This window comes from Odocoileus virginianus, chromosome 28 (assembly GCF_023699985.2).
Source record: "Odocoileus virginianus isolate 20LAN1187 ecotype Illinois chromosome 28, Ovbor_1.2, whole genome shotgun sequence".
NCBI lineage: Eukaryota > Metazoa > Chordata > Mammalia > Artiodactyla > Cervidae > Odocoileus > Odocoileus virginianus.
The window spans coordinates 19,841,841-19,861,382 of NC_069701.1; the positions used below are offsets into that span (position 1 = coordinate 19,841,841).

At 37.1% G+C, this 19,542-nt stretch overlaps 1 protein-coding gene across 7 annotated transcripts in view; it reads right to left on the reverse strand.

Moving 5' to 3' along the window:
• The window catches only part of GAS2 (growth arrest specific 2), a 168,314-nt gene that overhangs the window by 48,791 nt on the left and 99,981 nt on the right, over positions 1-19,542 (reverse strand). For all 7 annotated transcript variants that reach the window (XM_070457278.1, XM_070457279.1, XM_070457276.1 and 4 more), the window contains 2 exons: positions 19,085-19,226; positions 11,769-11,876 (listed from right to left, as the gene is read on the reverse strand). In XM_070457278.1, coding sequence (XP_070313379.1) covers positions 11,769-11,876; positions 19,085-19,226 — 250 coding nt within the window. The remainder of the gene's footprint in view (positions 1-11,768; positions 11,877-19,084; positions 19,227-19,542) is intronic.

Consider the following 19,542-nt stretch of genomic DNA (forward strand, 5'->3'; position numbering starts at 1 on the left):
TACTAGCTGGATTACCTTGGGAAAATTGTTAAATATCAATTATCTGCAGTTTCATCATCAAGAAAATGTATAAATTAACAATCACACTGATTTTTTTCAAAAAGTAGTAATGAAAAATATGTGTGCTAAGTTGCTTCAGTTGTGTGTCTGACTCTGGACCCCATGGACTGTAGCCTGTCAGGCTCCTCTCCATCCATGGGGTTCTCCAGGCAAGAATACTGGAATGGGTTTCCATGCCTTCCTCCAGGGAATCTTTGCAAGCCAGGGACTGAACTTAGGTCTACTGCATTGCAGGCAGATTCTTTACCATTCTTTGAGCCAGCAGAGAAGCCCCAGTGAAAATATGCCATAATGTATAAGTAAGTACAATTTGGCTTTCCAAGTGGCGCTAGTGGTAAAGAACCCACATGCCAATGCAGGAGACTTAGGGACAGGGGTTTGATCCCTGGGTTGGGAAGATCCCCTGGAGGAAGGCACGGCGACCCACTCCAGTATTCCTGCCTGGAGAATCCCATGGACAGAGGAGCCTGGTGGGCTATGGTCCACAGAGTCACAAAGAGTCAGACACAACTGAAGTGACTTAGCATAACACACACAGCACAAGTATACTTTATAAACCATACAAAAGAAGTACTCTACCCTCCATCAAGTAACACAATTAGGAAGAAGTATTATATTATCAAGGGTGAAACAGATCACCAGCCCAGGTTGGATGCATGAGACACGTGCTTGGGCCTGGTGCACTGGGAAGACCCAGAGGGATCGGGTGGAGAGGGAGGTGGGAGGGGGGATCGGGATGGGGAATACATGTAAATCCATGGCTGGTTCATGTCGGTGTATGATGGAAGCCACTGTAATGTTGTAAAGTGGTTAGCCTCCAACTAGTAAAAATAAATGAAAAAAAAATTCATAAAATGTTAAAAAAAAATTTATCAAAACTTATGTTTAGGGAAAATGATTTCAAAAGGATTAATTGCTATGCCAAAAGTTTTCAGATTGTACTTTGTCACAGTCTAATTTAGACCCTTTATTAAAAAATACTAAAAGGTACAAAAGGCAATTTCATCTCTCTTACCCACCATATCATGGTCAGAAAATCCTTTCATATATTACAAAATTAATGGAATTTAATATTGATAACATAAAAGCAAACTGGAAATGGAAATATATAATTGTAGTAAATTGAGAATATCCCTTTGTTCATTCACCAAATAAATCATTTTTGGGGAAAGATCTTTCAAGACTGGTCAATATATTGAAAAAAAAATCAATAAGTATGTTGAATAATGTGAAAATCATCCTGGTTTTTCTGAATTTTTTTTTTTGTGTGTGGAGGGTATTACTGCTTTCTAAGATTGTTTCTTGGGTAATCTCTTCTAACAGGCATTGGCTTTAAGTTCCCCGCTTTACCAAACCACAGCAGCAAAGGAAAAAGCAAGTTAGGAACTGCACATTAAGTACAGATCAATTGTCAGTGGGTGTTGAAAGCTGAGCAGCAATACTCACAACTCGACATGCCAAAGACTAGATAGTCTGAAATAGAATGAACAGCATATAGTTTAAAACACAGGCTCTGAAATCAGATATGTTGAATTCAAAGAAAGATTTTAACACCTATGGCTGTGTGACATTTGGGGAGTAATTAACTTCCTAATACTTGGTTTCCTTATTGTCTATATATTTATAAAAGAATCCATGATATCTTTCTGGTTTACTTCACTCTGTATAAGTGGGCTCCAGTTTCATCCATCTCATTAGAACTGATTCAAATGAACTCTTTTTAGTGGCTGAGACCATTACAGTATACTAACGCATATATATGGAATTTAGAAAGATGGTAATGATAACCCTATATGCAAAACAGAAAGAGACACAGATGTACAGAACAGACTTTTGGACTCTGTGGGAGAAGGCGAGGTTGGGATGTTTCTAGAGAACAGCATCGAAACATGTATATTATCTAGGGTGAAACAGATCACCAGCCCAGGTGGGATGCATGAGACAAGTGCTCAGGGCTGGTGCACTGGGAAGACCCAGAGGGATCGGGTGGAGAGGGAGGTGGGAGGGGGGATCGGGATGGGGAATACATGTAAATCCATGGCTGATTCATGTCAATGTACGGCAAAAACCACTACAATATTGTAAAGTAATTAGCCTCCAACTAATAAAAATAAATGGAAAAAAAAAGAATCCATGATAAATTTGGTACAATTAATTTATCTCAATGGCGGGAAAGTACAGCAATGCAAAAAGAGGGAATAAAAATCATAGGTCCTGTGTATTTCCTCAACTGAAGCAGTTTACTTTTCCAATGTTTTTGTAAGCTTAAATAATTATATTTGTGGCTAGTAAAAAATATTATCCATTTATTCTAGGTGTAGTGGAATGGCAAAAGAAAATGATTCAAGGTGAAATAGAGCCATGCATATATTGACTTAAAGGCATGGTAAACTTTGCTGATTCAGTTGGAGATAAGTAAAAATGCTTATCAGTTCAGTGAAAAGGTAGACATAATATTAAAAAAAAATCTACTCACTGCTAAGTGGCAAATATTGGCAAATTCTCAAGGAAAAGAGTTTTTGGTTTTGAGCTCTTATTTATTATTGTTCTTCACACTTCATATACTTCTCTAACTTAAATAGGAATACAGAGAATGGCCTAGATATAGTACTCTTTCAATTCTTTTAAGAGATATCTAGTTGTATTTTTTTTCTTACTTTCCAATTTTGTGTCAAATGTAGTGCTGGGTGCCATCATGAACAGTCTAGCTCACATTTTTCTATGTTTAAAGGTTTTCATTCTCAAGGAATAAATCTCAGAAAGGTTAACATCCATTCAGCTGATTTTTTTATAGCTGTGGTCAATCACTATTTGTTTATTTTGTATTCACCCAAGATATATACTTTTCTCTGAAAGAAGGGGTTAAGAAGACATTAACATTTGCAAAGTCCTTTGAGAGATGTGTTACCAAAGTGTAAATTATATCCTATTGGCCCAGCCTTATTGAACATGAATAAATTACAAAGAAATGAGAGTAACTTTAATGGGGCAAAGATATTATTAAAAAGAAATCTTAAGGTGTTTGAATACATTTTAAGTGTTCTTGCTTGCTTTTCCTGAATTAATGTTCAGTTTTGAGGCAGTTGGGCAAAGAAAGGTACTCAGTCTGGAAATATTCATGCCCTAATAACAGCCATGTTTCTCTCCTCATGGATTAGAACATTATAAAAGCTTTGAGATTTTATATGTGTATCAGAGGCAAACATGACCATTTTCTCCCTAAAAGTAATATAACCCATTAGATAGTTTTGAAATTATAATCGCTGCTCCCATAAATTGCTAAATTATATGAAATATTTATATCCTTGCTATTCAAGAAAATGAATTTTTAACATTCAACTACTGAGGAAGGGCTGTTTGTGCAATGTTTCCACTAAGATAAATGAAAGTTTTATTCCTTGCTACTTGTTTAAAACTCCTTTTCATTTTTACACAAGAGCCCATTTTTCATTACCAGGAAAGTTATGCAATTTGAACCATGTTACTTTTTATTCACAGTAAATCAATATATGTCATAAGAGCAGAAAAGAAAGTCGCATTACTCCCTATCATTGGACCTTCCCTTAGAGCAAGTCCCAGAAGACATTGCCAGGTTGCGTTGCTATAGCAACAGAGCCCTGGTACCTCTTCTGCTTGCCTCGTTATAGTGAGTTGATTTCTACAGAGAAGTATAACCCTGAAGATTTCTTATAGTAAAGAAGAAATTGCAAAGAATCAATAATAATGTGTGTGGCCTTTCCATTGATCTGTGATGACTTAATTCAAAACTAGTATAATGAAGGTGACTGCATAACATTTCAAATCCCTTTGCTGAGTTCCAGTTAAATTATTCATTGCCTTTTCTTTTAGGCTTCCTAAGTAGTCAGATTTCTTAAAATATGAAGAAAAAAATATTCAGACTCTTCAGAGTGTTAGAATGAAAACTAATACAGTTTACCCAGTTATAAACATCTGCTATTAAAATGTCTTAAAATAATATCAATCCACTTAAAAATATCAATAATTAGTAAAAAGACAAGAAAACTAGATTAGCAATGTAAAAGATTATCTTTTGACTTCAAGAAGATATAAGATATAATGATGTTTTCTTCCAAATATCCACATGATTCAGCCATAGGTATGAACATGGGAAGCCATAGGTCCCTTCCCACTTGAACCTCCCTCCCATTAAAAATTCTGTAAAGCAATTATCCTTCAATTAAAAAAAAAATAAGATATAATGGTGGAAAGTAAGATATCTTATTGTCTTATATAGGCCATATAAACCATTTTGAATAGTGTCTGACATACAGATAAACACCTAACAATTATTGTTATAACTTTTATTACTACCACAATACAGTCAGCCAAACAAATTAAATCCTTTGCCTTATATTGCATAGTACTATTGATCATGCAATTGCAATACTTTTTGTATCTGAATATTTGTAAAGTAAAAATGATATAATGAAAACACTACTATATAGTTGAGCTTTAAACTTATTGGAAAAAGGTGCAGGTCCTTTTTACAGGAATAACCTTGTGAATAAAAATCTGCATCTAATGGACCTGCCATAGGCAGGCAGCTTAGAATGGAGTGTGTTATGGATTTGGGAGTCAGGACCTAGATTTTGTGCATCATACTATTTACTTAAGACCTTAACCTTAATTAAGTCTTTGTCTTTTCATGTATAACAAAAGGATAAAAACATTTTCCCAGCTCAGTGGTAGAGAAGTCAGTGAGACAATGTACGTTAAGCACCTGTTATAACACCTGGTGCAGATGAAGTTTATTAAATTTTAGCTGCCTTTCCTTTAAAGTTTTCCAGGCATTTCCTTGACTCCTAATTTCCAAATGGAACTTACATATAAAACAGTATAAATTCAACATTTCTTAGAAATACTTTGATATGTGCATACATGTGTACTCAGTCTTGTCCAACTTTTTGCAACTCTATGGGCTGTATAGCTCGCCAGGTTCCTCTGTCCATGAGACATTTCCAGGCCAGAACACTGAAGTGAGCTGCCATTTCCAACTCCAGGGGATCTTCCCAACCCAGGGATAAAACTCAAGTCTCCTGCTTCTGCATTGGCAGACAGATTCCTTACCACTAAGCCACCTGGGAAGCTGCACTTTGATATAAATGGATTTTAACTCTGGCAAACTGTAGAAAACTTTCATACCAATTTATGTTACAAATTATTTTTTAATTGATTTGATTGATAATGTCTTTCCCAAAGTATGTTTTCATGACCTCCTAGCCCAGGATAACACTCTGGGGGGAAAAGGTGGCATAGGGACCATATCCATGGTCAGATACATTTAGAAAATGCTACATAATATATCTCATTCACATGATTAATATATCACATCAATATATTCAGCCCTCCAGGAAATCTCAGATAATCCCAGATAAATAAATCAGTATTATTTAGTGCGAAAGAGTATATATTCACGAGTTGGACCTTTGAATCCTACTTTCATCACTTCAGTTTAGTTGCTCAGTCATGTCCAACTCTTTGTGACCCCATGGACTGCACCACACCAGGCCTCCCCGTCTATCACCAACTCCCAGAGTTTATTCAAATTCATGTCCACTGAGTTGGTGATGCCATCCAACCACCTCATCCTCTGTTGTCCACTTCGCCTCCCGCCTTCAATCTTTCCCAGCATCAGGGCCTTTTCAAACGAGTCAGTTCTTCACATCAGGTGGCTAAAGCACTGGCATTTCAGCCTCAGCATCAGTCCTTCCAAGGAACATTAAGGACTGATTTCCCTTAGGATGGACTGGTTTGATCTCCTTTCAGTCCAACGGACTCTCAAGAGTCTTCTCCATTGTGTATATGTACCACAGCTTCCTTATCCATTCGTCTGCTGATGGGCATCTAGGTTACTTCCATGTCCTGGCTATTATAAACAGTGCTGTGATGAACACTGGGGTACACATGTCTCTTTCAGATCTGGTTTCCTTGGTGTGTATGCCCAGGAGTGGGATTGCTGGATATTACTCAGCAATTAAAAAGAATTCATTTGAATCAATTCTAATGAGATGGATGAAACTGGAGCCCATTATACAGAGTGAAGTAAGCCAGAAAGATAAACACCAATACAGTATAGTAACGCATATATATGGAATATAAAAAATGGTAACGGTAACCCTATATGCAAAACAGAAAAAGAGACACAGATGTACAGAACAGACTTTTGGACTCTGTGGGAGAAGGCGAGGGTGGGATGTTCAGAGAGAACAGCATTGAAAGAAGTATACTATCAAGGGTGAAACAGATCACCAGCCCAGGTTGGATGCATGAGACAAGTGCTCGGGGCTGGTGCACTGGGAAGACCCAGAGGGATGGGATGGGGAGGGAAGCGGGAGGGGGGATCGGGATGGGGAACACATGTACATCCATGGCTGATTCATGTCAATGTATGGCAAAAACCACTACAATATTGTAAAGTAAATAGCCTCCAACTAATAAAAATAAATGAAAAAAAAAAAGAGCCTTCTCCAACACCACAGTTCAAAAGAATCAGTTCTTCGGCACTCAGCTTGGTTTTACTCCACCGCTCACATCCATACATGACCACTGGAAAAACCATAACTTTGACTAGACAGACCTTTGTTGATAAAGTAATGACTCTGCTTTTTAACATATTGTCTAGGCTGGTCAAAACTTTTCTTCCAAGGAGCAAGTGTCTTTTAATTTCATAGCTGCAATCACTATCTGCAGTGATTTTGAAGCCCCAAGAAAATAAAGTCTCTCACTGTTTCCATTGTTTCCCCATCTGTTTGCCATGAAGTGATGGGACAAGATGCCATGATCTGTTTTCTGAATTTTGAGTTTTAAACCAACTTTATCTCTCCTCTTTCACTTTCATCAAGAGGCTCTTTAGTTCTTCACTTTCTGCTCATAAGGGTGGTGTCGTCTGCATATCTGAGGTTATTGATATTTCTCCCGGCAATCTTGATTCCAGCTTGTGCTTCATCCAGCCCAGCGTTTCTCATGATGTACTCTGCATATGAGTTAAATAATCAGGGTGACAATATACAGCCTTGACATACTCCTTTCCCAATTTGGAACCAGTCTGTTGTTTCACAGCCAGTTCTAACTGTTGCTTCTTTACCTGCATACAGATTTCTGAGGAGACAGGTCAGGTGGTCTGGTATTCCCATCTCTTTCAGAATTTTCCACAGTTTATTGTGATCCACACAGTCAAAGGCTTTGGCATAGTCAGTAAAGCAGAAATAGATGTTTTTCTGGAACTCTCTTGCTTTTTTGAAGATCCAACAGATGTTGGCAATTTGATCTCTGGTTCCTCAGCCTTTTCTAAAACCTGCTTGAATATCTGGAAGTTCACGGTTCACGTACTGTTGAAGCCTGGCTTGGAGAATTTTGAGCATTACTTTGCTAGCATGTGAGATGAGTGCAATTGTGTGGTAGTTTGAACATTCTTTGGCATTTCCTCTCTTTGTGATTGGAATGACGACTGACATTTTCCAGTCCCATGGCCACTGCTGAGTTTTCCAAATTTGCCAGCATATTGAGCACAGCTCTTTCACAGCATCATCTTTTAGGATTTGAAATAGCTCAACTGGAATTCCATCACCTCTACTAGCTTTGTTCATAGTGATGTTTCCTAAGGTCCACTTGACTTCGCATTCCAGGATGTCTGGTTCTAGGTGAGTGATCACACCATTGTGTTTATCTGGGTCATGAAGATTTTTTTGTATAGTTCTTCTGTGTATTCTTGACACCTCTTCTTAACATCTTCTGCTTCTGTTAGGTCCATACCATTTCTGTCCTTTATTGTGCCCATCTTTGCATGAAACGTTCCCTTGGTATCTCTAATTTTCTTAAAGAGATCCCTGTCTTTCCCATTCTATTGTTTTCCTTTGCATTGATCACTGAGCAAGGCTTTCTTATCTCTCCTTGCTATTCTTTGGAACTCTGCATTCAAATGAGTTATCTTTCCTTTCTTCCTTTGCCTTTTGCTTCTCTTCTTTTCACAGCTATTTGCAGGCCTCCTCAGACAACCATTTTGCCTTTTTGCATTTCTTTTTCTTGGGGATGGTCTTGATCACTGTCTCCTATACAATGTCAGGAACCTCATTCCATAGTTACTTAGGCACCCTATCAGATCTAATCCCTTGAATCTATTTGTCACTTCCACTGAATAATCATAAGGGATTTGATTTAGGTAATACCTGAATAATCTAGTGGTTTTCCCTATTTTCATCACTTATGGGGCCGCAAAGAGTAAGACACGACTGAGTGATTGAACTGAACTGAGCTTCATCACTTATTTGCTTATAATCTGGCAAGTTACTCAACCTCTGTGTTTCTCAGCTGCAATGAGAATGGCAACACTGCAATGAGAAGTTAAAGTGAGTTATCACTGGTGCTAAGATAGAGGCTAATAGAGTCAATTATCAGTAATAAGAGTTATTAAAAAAATCTGTTTAAACCCATGGTCATGACCCTTCTTCTTTAGGAATAATATTTTTTAACATCTTCTAGAACTATAAGTCCTTGAAACACATTTTGAACAACGCTAAAGTTAGGGTAGTGGTAAATCATAATTAAGCAAAAAATTATTCATCGTATTAGTGCCCAAAGCACAAAAAACGTCAGCTACTTCACCACATGTGAGCCCACTGGCTTGCTCTTATGTTCTACTATCAGAACAGGAGAGCAACTGTGTTAACTGTAAAGATCTCACCCCATGGAAGTTCCATTCACTGGAGTTATTTACATCCAATTCATGCATTAGCACAGGTCAGTTTATTGCATTAGATTATTTGCATGTAACTAAAAACTGAGCCTTGAAGGAAAGGGATATCAAATGATAAAAACCTTAGTGACTATAAAGTTTTTAGTCATTAAAACTTTAGCAGAGAGAAAACTGAACATAAGGCTCACTGATGGGGTCTGAGAAGAGAAGGGACATTTATATGATGTTTAGACATTTCTTAGTGCTAACTGAAAACAATTTGTGTGAGTTTTCACAATGGAAAAATAAAATAGTGAAGAACAATAAGGAAACATGAGAGCTTCATCCAAGGAAAAATATACTACAAGTTCACAACAAAATGCAAAGCCCTCCCTGGTCTAAACAACACCATGGTGCCAACAAACTTCTCTACTCTTGTCCAGAAGATAAAAAGCTTAGGCAAAAGAGCAGAAAAATGAGCAGTGAGCTAATTAATCTGATACATTTTAGAAGTCCATTTATTTATTCTCACATTTGCAACTGTATCAGGTTGCTGACTTCTCTTCTTTTAAAGAATCCTTATTTTTTAATATCATCAGAAATAAATGCAGAACAGAAAAAAATTATTCACTCATAATGCCTTCTGAAAATTAAAAAAATATTTTCAATTATTCCTATTCCCTTTAAGTCTTAATCACATTTGATTTATACACAGATATTTTTATATGTAAATACAATTTCAAAGTCTGTTTTCCCACTTAACATTGTATCTTCAGTTTTTTCTCATGATACAGAGAAGTCTTTAAAATAATCATTCCTAGTACCTCAATGGTTATATTCTTCCAAGATCAGATATGCAAGTGATTTCTAATTGTACTGTTAAAAACCAGATCTTTTCATTCATACAGTTAGTTCTTTCTTTTAGTTTAGTGGTTTCAAACTTTAGGATGCATCAGAATCATCTAGAAGGCTTGTTAAAGTACAGGTGTCTGGACCCCGCCCTCAGAGCTTCTGATTCAATAGGTCCTAGGTCCGGAGACAGTCTCAAGAATTTGCATTTCTAACCATTTCCCAGATGATACTGCTGCATATCTGAGGACCAGTTTTTAAAATTATTGTTAGATTGTTTACATGGAATAGTATTGTTAAAGTATTTACATGGAGTTGCATTGGGGTCGACAAATCAAATAGTATAGACATTTTCATGGCATCTAAGACATATTTCTGAAAACCTTCCTACAAGCTTATACAGTTTTATATTGCCAAGTGATTTTTCAGTACTTGAAGCCTGGTTAGTTACCAACGAATTGAATGAACAAAAGAACAAAGGAAAATTCTTACCTCTCTCCTCCACAAGACCATGACATTAGGCTGAAAGTCATCTATTTACATTTCAAAGATACACAGCATGGCTAAATAGAAATACCTAAATCTCTGTTACTACAGAAGTCAACAAGGAGGTTTCATCATCACTCCAAAGACAGTGAAAAATAATTGATATATTTAAACCTTAGAAGAGAGCAAATTTTTATCTGTACCATAGACAGAAATTGACTGCATTTAGCTTTGTTGGTCTATTAGGTAGTTCAAAAACAGTGCTGCTCATTGGAAGGTATAATGCAAAATCTGGGGCTTTGAGAAATTGTTTTTGATAAACTAGAAACAAGAGAATTCCCACTGTAGCAGGGGATTATTAGCATATTTGCCTAAAAGTGACAGCTAAAAACCTTGAAGATATCTCCTTGTACTAAAGGATTCTTTATATTGGGTAGAGATTTCTCCCTCACCTTTAGAGACTTATGCATATAAATCAACATATCTACATAAGCATATAGATGTATTTACATAAGTAAACATTAGATAGCCATGTATGCAAAGTATCCAATCATACATTGGTTTCTACAAACCCACAGATAAAGCATACGCTTAGCAAAGATATCATCTGCAGAAACGTCTTCTGGGCTCTTTCTCAGTAATCCATACACATTCTTAATTTTTCATTCTTATTGGTTGTTATCGTATTGACTAAAATGCGTAATGAGAAAATGTGTTCACAGTAACAAAAATGCATAATAATCATAATCCATACATAAGTCAAGTCATTGGGTGTTGTCAACAAACTTTGGAATTTGGTTAGACGTGAAATTGTTAACTCTAGCTTATGCTGAGAACAGTAAATCAGCAGTAAATGTGTTAGATACAGAATTACTAAAAGAACCATGTAATTATGACTTTCTAAGGAATAGTGCTTTCTATGTAAGTGTTTTTTAGGGATTGTTCTCTCTTGGTCTTAGTAAAAGCAACAAACATTTTGAGAGATTAAATTTTCTTGATGATTAACAAAACAGATCATAGCCTGAAATGTTACTTTATTAAGTTAATAATTACAATCAAAAATTGTTCATGACATCTAGTCAGATTTTTAATTAGGATGACTGAAAAATGGTCAGAGGCCACGAAATCATTCATTGGCACAGGCCCCCTATTTCTTTATTCTAACCCAGAAAACCAGTAAAATAATGGCAGTTATCATTTAATCACTCTATTATAATGAGTTTTGACTTTCCTCACCCTGCTTCATAACCCAAACTTTTTCAAAAGTCATAATCAAATAATTTGAAAGTTATCAGGACCTATGGGTTGATCATTTCCCAAACTTAAAACATGGAAAACCAGGGCAGAATAGTGTTTCTTATTACCCAATGAAGCAGATTTAGTTCCTTTGAAAGTAAATGCCTAGACCAAAAACGAATTTGTTTTCTCTTCTTTTCCTCATTCAATTTGATTCTATGATCTGTTTGGCGTACATGTAAAAAGATAAAGTTGTATATATTTAGCGCTCAGCAGTAATTATATATGATAATAAAATTTCCATACCTCATGTCTTCAAACCCAATTGTAAGCACCACCTGGGAAGTTCCTGCTTAGTTACTGGTCATATTTTCCCTGTAACCCGCAACTCAAGTTCTGTATATGCTCAGGGGAACAAGCTGTCAAGTGAAAAGTGAAAATTTACCCTAATAAAAAGGATCTTCTCTCCCACACGGTATCTTCCTTGAGAGAGCCTCTCCACGCAGAACTTGCTTGGGCATTTGCAAGGAGGATCTTCAGAAATCCGCTTCACCTGAAATAGAAGAGCTGGCAAGTTCATTCTCCTTAATCAGATTCCATTTAGATTAATTTGTTTCACGGGTTCAAAGGTCCCTAAACCATTAACACGTTTAAATGTGTTCTCTATCAGACTATGGACATGATGTGAGCACAGAAATATCATATTAAATTTTAACTATGTAAAGGTCAGGCCCTGAAGGCACTTTGTGCAGGCCGGTAACTGCACTAAGGCCTAAGTGGCTGATGCCAATGATTTAATGCTGGAGGATAATCGGGAGCAAATCAACTGGCAGTGTAGGGATGATGTGCTGGGTTCTCACGTTTAGTGAATTAAGAAGATTGTGTACACTGTGTTGCCAAGAAAGTCTACTGATGGCTAGAACAGCATCTGTATTAACATAGTGCGTATGCTTCCCTATCATAATTTTAATATTAATTTTACCCATTTTCAAAACAAATGAGAGTTTAAATTTTATTATTATTTTAAAATGAGACTACTGCTTCACCTTATTTTGAAGTCTTTTTGTCATCTTTAATTCATCCAGACTATTCTGGCAATTCACTCCCCAGTAATTCCCATCTTCCAAGACCCATTCTCATAGCAGTATCTTACAGTTTATATGTATTTTATAGAATCCATGTCTATCAAATTTTCTCTCTTTTATCTCCATGTGCATGCATGCTAAGTCATTTCAGTCATGTCTGAGTCTTTGTGACCCTAAAGATTGTAGCCCATCAGGCTTCTCTGTCCATGGGGTTCTCCCTTCTCTTTAAAAAATACATATACTAAATGATAAATGCAAAATGCTTATAGACAGTTGTGGCTACTAAAGACAATATATAGTCCATGATCTTAGGAATAAGGTTTATTTATGTTTTCCCTTGTTAGGAACCTGCCGTGCCATGTCTCATACCTGTCCTCTCTTAAAGTAAACAACCAGACAATAGAGGCTTCCCTGATAGCTCAGTTGGTAAAGAATCTGCCTGCAGTGCAGGAGACCCCAGTTTGATTCCTGGGTCAGGAAGATCTGCTGGAAAAGGGATACACTACCCACTCCAGTATTCTTGGGCTTCCCTGGCAGCTCAACTGGTAAAGAATCCACCTGCAATGCGGGAGACCTGGGTTCAATCCCTGGGTTGGGAAGATCCCCTGGAGAAGGGAAAGACTACTCATTCCAGTATTCTGGCCTGGAGAATAACATGGACTGTATCGCCCATGGGGTCGCAGAGTCGGACACTACTGAGTGACTTTCACTTTCACAACCAGATAATCCAAAATAATACCTTGTGTATTGAGTCAAAGTTTCCATAGATGGCAGATCTAAATCAAGCTCAACCTACATCTGAGAAGCTGCATGGAATAAATTTAGATTCTGAATGTATTGGCTTGGGCACCCCTCATCCAAATCCTTACTTCCACGAAGACATGATTCCTAGATTTTTGTCATCAAAGAAGTTCAATCATTTCTTCAAATAGTTCAGACTCAAATGTCTGACTTCAATCAGCACTCCACCAAGAAAAACTGTGGGAAGGGTAACAGGAACTCACTCGCATGCTGGAATAAAGGACTTACACCACTTGGTTTCCCTAGAATAAGTGAGGCTCCAGAAAGCATGAAAGCATAAGACATTAGAGGGGAAAGCTAGAAAAAGTGGGGGAATCCTGAAGCAAAATTTATCTTAAGAGCTATACAATTATGGGGTCTTCACTAGTGGTCCAGTGGCTAAAAACTCTGCACTCCCAAGGTAAGGAATGAGGGTGTGATCCCTGGTCAGTGAGCTAAAATCCCACATGCCTTAAGGGCCAAAAAAACCAAAACACAAAACAGAAGCAATACTGTAACAAATTTAGTAAAGACTTTAAAAATGGTCCACATTAAAAAGAAAAAATTTAAAAAAAAACTATACAATTATGTCTCATGAATGCCTGGAAAGGAGAACCAATACTACTGCTGGGAAAAAGAGAACCAATTTCAGGATATATATTTTCACCAGCTCCCTCTAGAATTCCTAATTCTGTCAACATATAAAGCTACAATTCTTGTTACTTATTTGTGTTACAGCACATTGCATCTCAGTGGCTGGTTCACCATAATGTCTCTTTGCTAGATTGTGAGTTACTTGAGGATTGAGATAGTATTTCATTATAGTTTTAAATCCTTGAAATAAAACACACTGCCTTAATGGCATATAATATGTGTTCAATAAATACACATTGAATAAATAAGCATAGGGACTTAGACAGGACACAAGAGCAAATTAGTGTGACAGATCAACTGGATTCAAAGAATTTTAGAGATGGCCGTCATTGAAAAAGTGAAATACCTAATTATGTTAGTGATTAGGCCCATGTCTTTGAGTTCTGAGTTTTTCCTACCATATGATAGTTGGGCTATAGCTACATCTACCCACTCCTCCAGTATTAATAGAATTCTATCCCTAGGGATTTTTTTTAAGATATATTCTTGAACAAGATGGCGATAATAGAACAAGAAGTATGATATTCCCTTCTATAATGCAGAACCATAGTTTGGAGTGGAGGTGGTTACAGGACCAATGAATGTGTACTGTTTCAAATGTTTTAAGTATTCTGATATGTGTATCTCTTTCTATATGTATTTATAAACATGTTTTAAAACTATAAATACATATGTAAATAAACTGCGTTTATTGAATACAATTGCTAGAAGTAGTACAGTTTTTCTTAGTACCACAATAATTCCATGAATAAAGAAAGAAAGAAGGAAAGGAGGGAGAGGAGAAAGGATGGAGGAAAGGAGAAAGACTTTGGCCACCTGCCCAAAAAAATATCCAACAATCAGCATCATAAAAGCACATGGCCCAAACTTTAAGAGACTCATGCTTGGCATAGCTTTTCTGCAGCTTAGTAATTGAGCAGACATTAAATTGCTATTCAAGTGGTTCCTCTGCTAAGAAATGACAGTCACAAGTATGTATGGAAAGTATTTCCATCCTGAAGTGTTTTTAGACAAAATACAGAAACTGCTGGTATCAAATGAAACAAAATACAAGAAACATTTTCTCAAGTGGTCTGTCTTTCTCTAATGTCTTCCTAAGCTTTGAAAATACACTTGCTTTTTTTTAAATCAAGGGCTTTTGTGTAGTTGTGTGAGAGCTGGAGGCAGAAATGGAAGAGACAAGGCCAGACTATGGGTAATGGAAATATATTGTTAAGTAAACAGTGACTGATGACACCTGTGCTTCTTACATTACCTTGGGATAAGTCAGTCTGGCAGGTGTTCCGTTTTTGGCCAGGAACCCAGCCAGTATTCTGTTGAAATGGGATTTCAAGAGGAGCCTGATTACTCAGAATTATCCTATCTCTCATCCCCAGACTGAGGAAGTTGATGGAGAAGAGGAAGAAAGTAAGACTGGTTTCTTAGAACTGTATTCAACTCATTGTGTGGGAACAGGCTCAACACAAGGGAACTAAACCTGACCCCATCATTTTATCACAGCTGAGTCACTTTATCAGGACATCTGGGGAATAAATTAATCTGAATGACTCCACTGTGTTCTGTTCCTCTTAGGATGTCTTGCTTGATTAAAGAAGGTGGGATGTATTACCCACATTAAGGGTAACCTATTTTTTTTCCCCCAATTTTCCACAAATCTCCTAAGTAGCAAACAAGGAAATGTGAAGATGCATTGAAAGTTTCTAAACTGGCAGTTATTGCTGGAACTATTCACTGGAATATGACATTTTAACACAGGTCTGTGTCTCTTTTTTTTTTCTCCTTTTTTACTCTTTTCTCCATTTTTTTTCTTTTTCTTCTTCACTATTCTTCTTGACTCTTTTTTCCCCCTCTTTTTTGATATAAAAAATTTCTCTAGAGTATAAATATTCAATATTATTAAATAAACACAGGAACTTTGCAAGCAATATTTTATACCCCCACTCTAAAGCACATGTTGGAGTATGTGAATTTCAATTCCCCAATGGCTATCTATGCCTCATACGCAGGGAAGCAGTTGCCATACGAACTATTTCTTTTTCATATTTGACATATGAAGCTCTGATTTAAACCATTAGAGAGGCCCAAATGGTTTTTCTCTCTGTTCTACTGTCCCTGAAATAAAACACTTTGGTGAAAAACTCTCACTTAAACAGAATGCAAATATTTCAGTGCAGTTTCCCCAGTGTAGAATGAAGGAGACTTTAACAGGCTTCTGTGGCCAAAGAAGCATGGAAAATTCCAGGTTAAACAAGATCTTATTATAGAACTCATTAGTGCCTTTCATATGCCAGAATGCATTGCCAAACTCTAGGTAGGGACTATAGTAAGCTGTATTTCTTAAACTAAACTATCCATGGAATTATTCATGCCATGGGCCATCTGGTGGTGTGAGCGTTTGATTAAACATTCTTTGAGAAATGCTGGTTTGAAGATTGCGCACACAGCATCAGCTGGCAACAATACATAAGAATCCACTTAGCACATTTCCTACATTCGATGAAAACCCCCTAACTATATAGACGGTTATGTTCCCGAGCCCTGAAAAACTTCAAAGGGAGTTTAAAGCTTCTCAAAGCCCTTCCCTGTTTCCCGCTGCGAGAACAGAACTTGGCATCGCGAGAGCAGCCACAAAATGAGTCTCGCCATTTTGAAGACAGTCCCTAACTCACGTACGTGCTCTGAACTGAGTTATTGGTAAGACTTCTCCAAAATCCTTTTCAGAGTTGCTTCACCACCTTCTTCCCCTGTCCTTTTCCCCTTCTCGAGGATGAGGGGTGGCCGCACGGGAGACAAGCTGGTGAAGAAAGGGAACCATTCTAGCTGCCTTGTCCAGGCTCAGGTAAACAGCCCCAGAGGGCAACATCGCCTCCTCCTTCTGCTAAATTACAGCACAGTTGAGATATGCACATTTTTTCCAGAGCACAAGGCCATTCCAGATAAACAGAAAAAGGGAGAATCTTTTTTAAGCTTTGATTACTCACATTAACAATGTATCCAATTAGCATGGCACTAGATATAGCTGAATAAAATATGGTCCTCATCTTTGAGAACAAAGGCAGTACCTAGAGAAGAATAGGTATTTATGCCCAATATGATAAACACTTCACTAAATGTATAAAAACACTTGAGGAACCAAGGACACATTTGTCAGCTTTACTGGGAATGAGAGATGCCAAGAAAACTTTCTATAGAAGACTGCACAACCTGCATTTTAGAAGATGAAAGGGTGTCTAAAAGTAGCAATCAAAAATGAGAAGGGTGAGGAAAGCAAATGAGGAAAAACACAGGGTATAAAATAATCCTTGGGCATTTGGGCTTAGAGGACACGTTTACAATAGATACATTACTATGTAAGAATGAACCCAGAGTGTAAAAAAGGCTGGGAAAGACAAAATGTGCCACAACATGGAGGCCTTATGTGACACGTACATGAGTTTGGGCTTTACCCTGGACATTATAGAGCTCCTATAAAACTTTAATCAATTCTGAATTCCCTTTAGGTTGATCTTTCTGGTAGCAATTATGCTTGTGGAGAATTAAGAGAACAGAGTGGTCAACAGTGTCAGATACACCGGAAAGTGGTCTCATAATTTGAGGACTAAAATATTCATTTGATTCACTAATTCATTCATAAGGAGGTTAGGGGTGATGCTGGCCAGACCTCTGACTATAATGCATTAAAGAATGTGAATGAAGGTAACGGCTTAGAGGAAAATCAAACAGAGTAGCCCCAGAAAAACACTTTTATAAGAGACTAAAAGGAAGATCTTACTCTAAGTGAAGTCTAATCAAAAAAGTATAATTGAGAAAAAAGAAAAAATGTTCTTATCAATATATAATGTGCCATTACATACTATTAAAGCAAAGTTACTCAACTACCTTACAAAATAAAAATGCAATAGTAGGATGCAAAGCATGTGACTGATCTTTAAAAAACATTCCTGTGATTTTAACATCCTTTTAGGTGCATTATATTGAAATGCCCTGCCTGTCCTTTCATTTCTGAGTGGACTGAACATAGGAAAACTAAATTAAACTGGTGTTGGATAAGATAGCTTGATGGGCTAAGCGTATATGTGCTGTCCTTAGCAGAAATGGGAATTCTTAATCTATCAGACAAATTGTTATATTTCTGTTCATCTAAATCTGCAATATAAGTTATAGTGTCACATGAAAGAGAATAAAAGGTGGGGGGAATCTTTCTATATCCAATAGCACCAATCAGTCATTTCCCCAGATCTTTTCAGTTCAGGCCCTAGGGAAAGAAACTCTCAGCTAAGAGCCAGCTGTCCTTTTCAGTTCTGCCTATTCCTCATTATGGTTGGTGCTAGCTTCTAAGAACCCTCCCCATGTATGTGAGACACACTGTACCAAGGGATCTTATCCATGTATGTGAGACATACTTCAGTCTAACATCCCCAAAGTTTCCATTGTTCATAAAACCCAGAGGCAGTTTTGACATTTACACTCAAAACATGTGCTGAGAAGTAAATGCATCCATGTAATCAGACACACCACTAACAACCAAGAACGAATTAAGAGACAACAGAAGTAGCCAGAGAATTTTACTTCATCCTGTTTACTGTTACACCCAGAATCTGTTTTCTGTATGAGGATGTAATGAAAACATGTCCTAATCTGCCAAAGACGGTGACTCAAGGACTCTGTTAAGTAGAGGGAGGGTGACCTCAGAGAGTTAGACAAAATTGGGTTGCAATCTAAGCTTCTCTCTTCCTCTCAGCAGGCAATTCAACTTCAAGTCTTAGGTTCCTCAATAAGAAACCTGCCTAACAAAATCACCTGAAGAACAATGGCAGACCACCCCCCACCCTAGTACAGAGCCAGTAAAGGACAATTATCTTCTCCATTGCATTTTGCCTTTCCTTCTTTAACAGTCCTTAAGATCCCATGCCTTCAGATTTCTTATCAATGAACAAGGGAGCAGGAACCAATAGTATCAAGGCTTAAGTGTTTTCAAAGACAATTTTCAGGAGCTGCACTTATTATCCTAAAATTTAAGGTACTACTCAGCAGAATTAAGTGATGCTGTACTTTAAATAAGATAAGTGGCTCAGTTTTGAATCTTGAAATTAATTGCAGGACTATGAACTCTCTCATAGACTCTAAAAGAAATTTCAGTAACATTGAAATAGGTAGAGGTGAGACAGGAGACTGAATAGAATGAGTTTTGAAGTTCAAAAAGGAGCAAGTACTGGTAAGAAACCTGATGAATATTACTTACTGCATCATCCAATAAGTTTCCTGTACTCTTTTTTCCAGAAGACTTTGAAGAAGGAGAAGGTGAAGGAGAAGGGGCAGAGAGTGTTTCTTCTTGTTCTATCTCTTTTTCCAATTTTATCAAACCAGGAGGCTCCACACCATACCTTTTTAAAAGACACCAGACAAGTAAACATGCATAACTTATAATAATGATACACTTGACATACACTGCAATAAATTATGAACACCATAGGACAAAATTGCTAACTTTTCAAAATAACACTAATTTCTTTTCTGGCATTCTGGTAGGTACTTAAATTGGCACCCTTTTAAACAGGAAAAAAAATTTATATACATACATACATACACATACATGTATACATATAAAATTATATATATATATACACATACATGTGTATACACACACACATATGTTTACATGTTTATAGCTATATGTGCTCAGGGTCCTCAGTTGCTTAG